The sequence below is a fragment of the Pygoscelis adeliae genome, unplaced genomic scaffold (assembly GCF_000699105.1).
Source record: "Pygoscelis adeliae isolate BGI_AS28 unplaced genomic scaffold, ASM69910v1 Scaffold113, whole genome shotgun sequence".
In the NCBI taxonomy this organism is placed as follows: Eukaryota; Metazoa; Chordata; class Aves; order Sphenisciformes; family Spheniscidae; genus Pygoscelis; species Pygoscelis adeliae.
In genome coordinates, this window is record NW_008825108.1 from 16,425,800 (window position 1) to 16,435,092 (window position 9,293).

The 9,293-nt window shown below is 39.1% G+C and overlaps 1 protein-coding gene across 1 annotated transcript in view; it reads right to left on the reverse strand.

Moving 5' to 3' along the window:
* Positions 1-3,918, reverse strand: part of IMMP2L (IMP2 inner mitochondrial membrane peptidase-like (S. cerevisiae)) — a 487,018-nt gene extending 483,100 nt beyond the window's left edge. Inside the window, exon 1 of the mRNA XM_009327638.1 lies at positions 3,779-3,918. Coding sequence (XP_009325913.1) covers positions 3,779-3,913 — 135 coding nt within the window. The 5' untranslated portion in view covers positions 3,914-3,918. The remainder of the gene's footprint in view (positions 1-3,778) is intronic.
* Between the last annotated feature and the right edge of the window lie 5,375 nt (positions 3,919-9,293).

Below are 9,293 nucleotides of genomic sequence, written 5' to 3' on the forward strand. Positions count from 1 at the left end.
TTTAATTTCAGGCTGGTGCTGGTTTTGGCTGGGATAGAGTTAATTTTCTTCATAGAAGCTAGTATGGGGCTGTGTTTTGGATTTGTGCTGGGAACAGTGTTGAGATAATACAGGGATGTTTTTGTTATTGCTGAGCAGTGCTGACACAGAGTCATGGCCTTTTCTGCCTCTCACACCACCCCACCAGCGAGTAGGCTGGGGGTGCACAAGGAGTTGGGAGGGTAATGGCTGGGACAGCTGACCCCAACTGGCCAAAGGGATATCCCATACCATATGACGTCATGCTCAGCATATAAAGCTGGGGGAAGAAGAAGGAAGAGGGGGACGTTCGGAGTGATGGCATTTGTCTTCCCAAATAACTGTTACGTGTGATGGAGCCCTGCTTTCCTGGAGATGGCTGAGCACCTGCCTGCCAACGGGAAGGAGTGAATGAATTCCTTGTTTTGCTTTACTTGCATGCGCGGCTTTTGCTTTACCTGTTAAACTGTCTTTATCTCAATCCATGAGTTTTCTCAGTTCCACCCTTCCGATTCTCCCCCCACATCGCATCAGGGGGGAGTGAGCGAGCGGCTGTGTGGGGCTTAGTTGCTGGCTGGGGTTAAACCACGAAAAGGCTCAGCAGGAGTCACAATGATGAGTACACAAAGCCAGCTAGATGTTTCAGAGGTCTATTACAAACAAATTCTTGGGAATCATACCATGATATCTTCAAATTGAGACAATAAGGTATCATTGGAAGTATGCGGTTGATGGATAAATGACTACATGCTGACTGAACTTCACTCTCCCTCATACCCATAGCTTTCTGATACATTCAACATAGATCACTCTTCAGAGAACACAGTAAATAGACAGAATTGCAACGCAATGACCAGTACTCCTTCAAGCTACTCTGCAAGAGAGGGATATATTCCTTATAATTATGTCCCTGTCAGACTTAGTTAGGTGCCTAATAAATCTTGGTAAGGAAATTAGTATCTTATTAAAAGTACTAGGAAGTTTTTTTTGTAGTCTGAAAAACATCCATAGGCATAGAAGTTTAAAAGAAACTTCTATTTCAGTGCTACAGTCCAGAATAAAACCAGAGAGAGAATTTACAGACACTGAGATGTCAGTAAAATTAGAAATGTCAGTTTTCAAGCTACCCATACTTCAATCAACAGAGGGAATGTTTTGTCAACAGACACATCAAGGGAAGAGCTTAGACCTTAATCATCCACTGAATATATATTGCTCACCCTAGCCGCTATGAAGAGTGCGTATCCTTCTTTGTCAGGTTGAATAAACCTGAGCAAATAACTGCAGAGTTTTTCAAATCTTCCATGGATAAACCACAGTTAACTATATGCCCTTCAAGTGAGTAGAGAAGCAACACTCCAGAGCAATATCAGAGCACGCCCTAACACTTGAGACTTTGACTTCAAAGGAAACATAAAACTGAGGTCTTGACCAGAGGAGCTCAATAGACTTGTGGAGTAGGGAAATCTAGAAAATTTCTTTCTAGCTACTGAGGTAAAACTATCCAAACAAGAATGGATGTCAAACAGAACATTGTCAGAGACAGAAAAGACCAAACAATGAAAGGCTAAAAAAAAAACCAACCCCTCAAAAATTAAATGCTCAGGTCATGCTCACTAGTAGCAAAAAAACCCCAACAACCCCCCCCCCCAAAAAAAAAACCCCCCAACAACCCCCCCCCCCAAAAAAAAACACCAAAACCATAAAATTCAAGATGCATCTGTATCTTGAATGCTGCATGTGGCTCTAGATCCCAACAGAGGCAAAAAATGGGGAGATGGAAAATGGGTGAGTTGTATTCATCTGGCTGATTTTGTATTTATATAGATGCTGTGTTATATATTTGAATTTCTCCTGTCTGAAGGTAGTAAAAAGAGAATGAAACTGTTTTTCCCAGTTTCCCACTGCTCTCCTCCTTTCTAGAGAAAATTTCTGGCTCTGCATCTGAGAGCCCTGCGATTCTTCTACCTTTGATTGGTCATCAATGATATTCAGAATAACATTCATGAAAAGGGCAAAGGTAACTTATGTCACACCTAACTTCTGGTCTTGGATTGTAGAATTACTGCAGTACAATGATTTTACTTTGGTCCCTGTTCTTGAGGTGAGACCAGCTGAGGTTTCTTGACAGAGGTTAAACACCAGGTTACAGATTGCCATAAAAGGCACAATGCCACCTTGCCATTTCCTTCTCCCCATCCCATGCTTTTCTATAGCATTAAACACAAATCAGCCAAGCCCAGGTTCTAGCCCAAGTTTTGTCTGCGTGAATGCTGCACAATTCAAACTCCAGCAGCTGGTCTTGGCTGCTGTGAAAGCTCTCTTCAAGATTCTGAGCTTACTCAGATAATCCGAAAAGAGAGCTTGGCCTCCGACAATCAAATCCTTAGTCTCTGCTAATTGGAATGTTACAACATTGGAACAAATAAATTATAGTTATCAGTGGTGATGCATAGCAATAGGCAGTGCACATGATTTGAAATGCAAAGTAACAATACCAAAATTGTCTAACTACATTACAACATATATTTTTCAAGTCCCAATAACAGAGGAAACAAAGTAGCTGTTCACTGTCATGAGTATTTACCTTCTAAATGTTACACAACTACTTATATTTATTTGCTTAGACTGTATAAACATTCAGTATAAAGTAAAAACAGTGAACTGATACTTATGTCCTGATAAGCATAGGAATTAATATTAAGTTCATGCCATTTTCAGTTGTCCTGGTTTCGGCAGGGGTAGAGTTAATTTCCTTCCTAGTAGCTGGTACAGTGCTGTGTTTTGGATTAGGATGAGAACAATGTTGATAACACACCAGTGTTTTAGCTGTTGCTAGGTAGTGCTTACACTAGTCAAGGGCTTTTCAGCTTCCCATGCTCTACCGACTGAGAAGGCTGGAGGTGCACGAGAAGCTGGGAGGGGGCAAAGCCAGGACAGCTGACCCAAACTGGCCAAAGGGATATCCCATACCATGTGACATCATGCTCAGCATATAAAGCTGGGGGAAGAAGAAGGAAGGGGGGGACGTTTGGAATGATGGCGTTTGTCTTCCCAAGTATGTGTGATGGAGCCCTGCTTTCCTGGAGATGGCTGAACACCTGCCTGCCCATGGGAAGGAGTGAATGAATTCCTTGTTTTGCTTTGCTTGCGTGCGCGGCTTTTGCTTTACCTATTAAACTGCCTTTATCTCAACCCACGAGTTTTCTCACTTTTAACCTTCCGATTCTCTCCCCCATCCCACTGGGGGGGAGTGAGCGAGCGGCTGTGTGGTGCTTAGTTGCCGGCTGAGGTTAAACCACGACATCAGTATTCTTCACTGAAATGGTGCCATGCTTGTTCATTAGTAAGAGCAAGTATAGCAAGAACCAGTTTTGCCTTACAATTACTATAATACAGCTACTAAAAATTAATAAAGCCTCTTTGTAAGTCATCAATTCAACCCCAAGAGACAAAAGGTAGTGATCAAAAATGAAATCTTTATTTTGAAATGACTAAGAAGATACAAAAAAAATATATATCACTAGTTATGTATGTACTTTCCTTTTACTGAGACAGAATTTTGGCATGTTTTGTTCTCAGAAGCTTTTCTTTTCACATCATAAAGGTATTTGTTTAACAAAGTCGAAATTAAACTATTCCATACTACAATGTGGTCATTTAATAACAATTGAGAAAAAGATTTTTTTTCCACCTTATTACTGTCAGTGGACAGTCACTTTTTAATTTCCTGATGCACAAAAGATGTTTCCAACAATACCTGCATTGATGCTCCTTCCACCCTTGCTACGCAGGCAACTCTATCCAGGAAAGTCACCGTTACGGGAACAGCAACAAAGAAACCTTTAAAAAAGGCTTTAATGTATCTCTTCCCCAAACCTTGAGCCTGTGCCATAATCTGAAAAATAGGAAGAAAATGGAAAAAAAGAAGTTGTTATAAAACAAATTTTAAGTAACAACAACATTGTGGCAATCCAACAAGGAGCAGTTAAGACTAAATCAATTCTATTATCTGTAGGGTCTCCCAATATCCACAGTGAAAAAAAATGAGTATGTACATGAGAATGAAAAAGAACAGAAATCTTCATCAGAATTTAAAAGTCTACTCTACAGAAGAGAGCTTGATACTTGACATTTACCCTTTAGCTAATTTGACCATTTCTTGTGATCCTGTGCTAGCAGAAGTACTTGATAAAAATGACTCAGTGATAACAGTTCAGCTAAGCAAGAAGGAAACTGATATAACCAGACAAAATCTAATTATGTATTTCTGAAAAAAAACCATCAACTAGATTGAAATAACCAATTACAGAGCATTCAGTTGGAATTTACAACCAAAATCTGGTCACCAGCGGTGTTCCTCAGGATTCAATTCTAGAGCCAGCTCTGTTCAATATTATTTATCAATGATCTGGATGCAGGAGTTGAATGCACCATTAGCAAGTTTGCTGGTGATACCAAACTGGGAGGTGCTGTTGACTCTCTTGAGGGACAGGAGGCCTTGCAGAGGGATCTAGATAGATTGGAGCATTGGGCAATCATCAATGGCATGAAATTTAACAAGACCAAATGCCGGATTTTGCGCCTGGGATGGAGTAATGCTGGACACAAGTATAAGTTGGGAGAGGAGTGGCTGGCGAGCAGCCCTGCAGAAAGGGATCTGGGGATGCTGGTCGTTGACAGCAGGATCAATATGAGTCAGCAGTGTGCCCTGGCAGCCAAGAGGGCAAACGGCATCCTGGGGTGCATCAAACAGAGTATAACCAGCCAGTCAAGAGAGGTGATTATCCCGCTGTATTCAGCACTGGCGCGGCCTCACCTTGAGTATTGTGTGCAGTTCTGGGCCCCACAGTTTAAGAAGGACATGAAGGTCCTTGAATGTGTCCAGAGGAGGGCAACAAAGCTGGTGCAAGGGCTGGAAGGCATGTCCTCTGAGGAGCAGCTAAGGCCTTTGGGTTTGTCTGGTTGGGAGAAAAGGAGGCTGAGAGGTGACCTCATTGCTCTCTACAGCTTCCTGAGGAGGGGAAATGGAGAGGGAGGTGCTGACCTCTTCTCCCTGGTATCCAGTGACAGGACGCATGGGAATGGTTCAAAGCTGCGGCATAATGTCATACTTGACATTAGGAAGCATTTCTTTACTGAGAGGGGGGTCAAACACTGGAAGAGGCTTCCTAGAGAGGTGGTCGATGGCCCAAGCCTGTCAGTGTTTAAGAGGCATTTGGACAATGCCCTTAATAACATGCTTTAGCTTTTGGTCAGCCCTGAAGTGGTCAGGCAGTTGGGACTAGATGATCATTGTAGGTCCCTTCCAACTGAAAATATTCTATTCTATTTTAAAATTCCATAAACTGGTAATTATTAATTTGTGACCCTCAAAGACGGATTGTGTTAAGTAAGGAAAAGCTGACTACTTGGCAACACATTACCAGTTCTTTATTAAGTATTTTCACACATAAAAATGCAGAAATGCATCACTTCCACACTTGTGATAACTGCAAACATGTAAAATCAATTCAATTTTTCACATATATCATAGGGACACACAGTAACACAATGACTCCTTGTTCACTACTACATCAGAAAAGTTAAAAGCACAGTGGCAGGCTGGGCAGCTAAGTAATGACACATGGGACTATTCCACTCCAACTCACTATTTATTATGCTATCTCCCATCTATTTATTTAGCCCTGAACCACTGAACATTCTTGAAAAATACCTACAAAGTACACTGAAACACAAGCTGTTTGATCATATTAGTTATACCTCTGAAAAGCAAGCTGAGTACCCAGGTACTGCTGCAAAGGTACAAGACTATTTTATGTAACTGCAGTTTCATTGTAAGAAATGCTGTCCTTCACCTATTGGAAAATCCAATTTAAACTGCTGTTTCCACCTAATGAATCCCTGGTAGACCCTGCACAAGATCCGTTTGTGGAGTCCCTGCTCCCTCTTATCACATCCTAACTCCAACAGACAGTAATAGAAGGAGAAAACAGACTGTACCCTGAACTTTCAAGTCTTTCAGTATGTTTATATTCAAGAAAACAGAACCAAGATAATGGAAAACAAATACATGCAGTTTCATTCAATCCTCCTACAAACAGAATATTTAGAATTTCACTATTGTGAAATCATTTTTTCTCTGTTGCATTTTCAGAAATATGGAAGTGATTAACTATTTGTATGCAAAATACAAATTCAAATCAGTCTGATGAAATAGTACTGAAAGCAGTATTTCTGTCACAGATATGGCTACCTAATTCCTTAAAGGATTACACTTAAGAGAGGAAACCCAGTTCTACAAAGTAAACCATCAGCACATTCTTCACTAAAATTCTTTATAGATATTAATAGCTTTGCAGTGACAAGATCTGTCTTCTAAAAGACAGGAACATGTTTACTACTACTTCTGACATTAACTTTCACAAGGTTTTAAGTCTCTTTTACTTTTTTTTTTTTTTGTGGAAATACTTCACCATCATCTATAACTCTTGCTCATAACACAAGTTTAACTAGTAAAGACTAAATGTACTTAATGCTTGTAATATGACTATATTTTCTTTCTGCACATTTCAGGAAAAGATTTTCAATTTACATCAACAGCTTTCACAAGGAGTCTGAAATAGGTTGTGAAACAGAACAAAAACCTCATAAATTCAAGACAAATGTTAAAACACTTTACTTGCAGCTTATTGTTTAAGAACTCCTTATTGGAACCAATCTACCAAAAGAGACTATTGCCTCAATCGGCACAGTTTTACCTTTTATTCCACATAAAAATAGAATCTCTAAAAATCAGATTTTTGTCTACCATTTAACAAACTGTACCATTTTACACACCATAACAGCCTTCCCTCAACCCACTGATTCTGAACTTCGCCTCTTGAGTTTTCTGGCTGGAATTCTACTCCTCTGCTATGAGGTCTGGCATATCTCAGACCTCCTCCACTCTAACAGCAATGTCAGCCTCAAAACACAATTTTGAGACCTTGCCCACAAACATATCCACCATGTTCTCCACAGTTACTCTTTGAGCCGAAAGACATTGCCTGACAGATGTATCACAATATGACCTATTTAGGAAATATTTCTGAAAGTTTAAGAAATCAGATGAATTTACTTACTCTTTAAATTCCTCATAGTCAAACCTATTTTTCATTAATAATGAAGCATGAACGTTCACCCCATCCCTTCCACTAAAACCACTGACAGATCTTGTTATAAACTTCTTGCAAAAGCCCCATGCTGGTATCTACAGAAAAATCTAGTGTCTGAAGAAAAGTAATTGGTTACACAATCCACAGGAGACCAGCCATATGCTCCTGGAACTACAAGCTAATTAATAGTGACACAGAATCTAGCATCCAGGTTAAAACAGTTAAGACAAAAATGCTACATTCTCAGTACATCACTTAGACAAGGCAACACCAGGAGTACTAAGCAGCTGCGGAGAAAGCTGGGAGTTCAGGTCCTACTTTTGTGGTTTTGGACACATGCAGTATTACAAGGCACGGTATGAATAAAGATGAGGGGGGAAACACCAACAGCACCACTACAAGCAATCGATTTGCAAAGCCACCAAAGCCAACAACAGTTGTTGTGCTGAAGGACTTCTCTACTTGCCCTGAATTTCCTCTCCTCTCCTTCCTTCACTAAGCAACTGATCAAACCACTGGTTTTATCTTCCATCCACACCAAGATGAATCCTTCATTTCCAGTCACACGCTACATTCTGAAAGTTTCCTGGTTCCCCACCTCCCACAGTAAGGGACAGCTTTTCCCCGGGACACAAACTGAGCAGGCCTGTAGATTACTTTACCATAGAAGCCCTTCTTTCCAAAAGCTGGTAAACATATGCACACACATTTTAAACAGTTTGAGAAGAACTACTTAAAAACAAATCCGTCTTTAACCTTGAGTCCTCCCATATAACAAAACATTTTTAACACAAGGGTAAGAAGTTACTACATGTCAGTATCTCACTGAACAGTGTGCACATTTTTGCCAGGTCTATTTCATAAGCTTTCCCCTCCAAAAAACAGACAAGCATTTACCATAGGTAAGTATATGCACATGCAGAGTTGCCATGCAACTGCTGACACAGTAGTTCATCATCCAACTGCCAGTAGATGGAAGGTTACCCATCACTCTTTCAGTAAGAGGGGCTTCAAGGTGTCTGGCATTGCCACAGGGGAACAGCTTCATTGTAGGCAGCAGAAAGAGAGTTTCCAGCATTATCTTCTACCAGTAACTGTACACGTGAATGGATAATCCTCAACTGATAAATACTGCTTGCCTAAAATGTGCAGTGATTTCTTTTCTTATACATAGGTGGTCTTAGGAGAAAAGACGGGAAAAAAGTAATGATAAGCATTTACAGCAGTCGCAAGAAAGAATTTAGGGTAGTAAAGGGTCGACACAACAAAGATCCTTATCATTTTTTTTTTAAAAAAAACAAATAATTTTCTGGAGTATTTGTTTAAGAATAAAGAAAACATTAGATAGCTATCACTCCTAGAGATAATATTCTGCTCTTAGACATTATCTTTTATAACCTCAATGTGCTCTAATTAACTATTTTCTTAGAAAACATGTTGAGTTTGAGAAAATTTGTGAAAACTACTGAAGGAAATATTGCCATAACTTTCTAAAATTTCAATTTGATCTATTTTTCCTCTATATTATAGAGAAATTTTATATTTAATATAGAATTTTTCAAGTTTACATTTATTTCATATTATAGACATATATTAGATCTCTTATTTTATATTTTTCTATATTAATGATTGGGTTCATTTAAAAAATGCACAAATCTCATATGTGCCTGTCATTTATATATAAAAATTTTGATGTCCAATGTTCAAAGTGAATTACAAATTTTAGCAAGGTTGAAATTAAGTATTTCCAAGTCTCTAATCTACTTTATTTTTAGAATCTGAGGTTACAAAGTTACTTCTAATGCTCCTTTAAATTACATTTTACTTATTTTTAAAGAAGAATACCCTCCAGAACAGATAGTCAACTTTTTAACCGCTTTAAATCTTATTATATAGAATCTGAAGAAGTGTTGGACAGTAACAGCCAACAAAAATGTTAAGGACAAGAAGCTAATTCTTTCATAGGTATATAAAGATACGCTAACAAGTTTGAAAGACATAACACAATTTCCTAATATATAAACAATAAAAGATGGTAATCATACATACTACTTAAACATTGTAAATTCATCCAAGTAATAAATCAGTCAGTAACAGTTGGTTCAAGTGCTTTCTAAA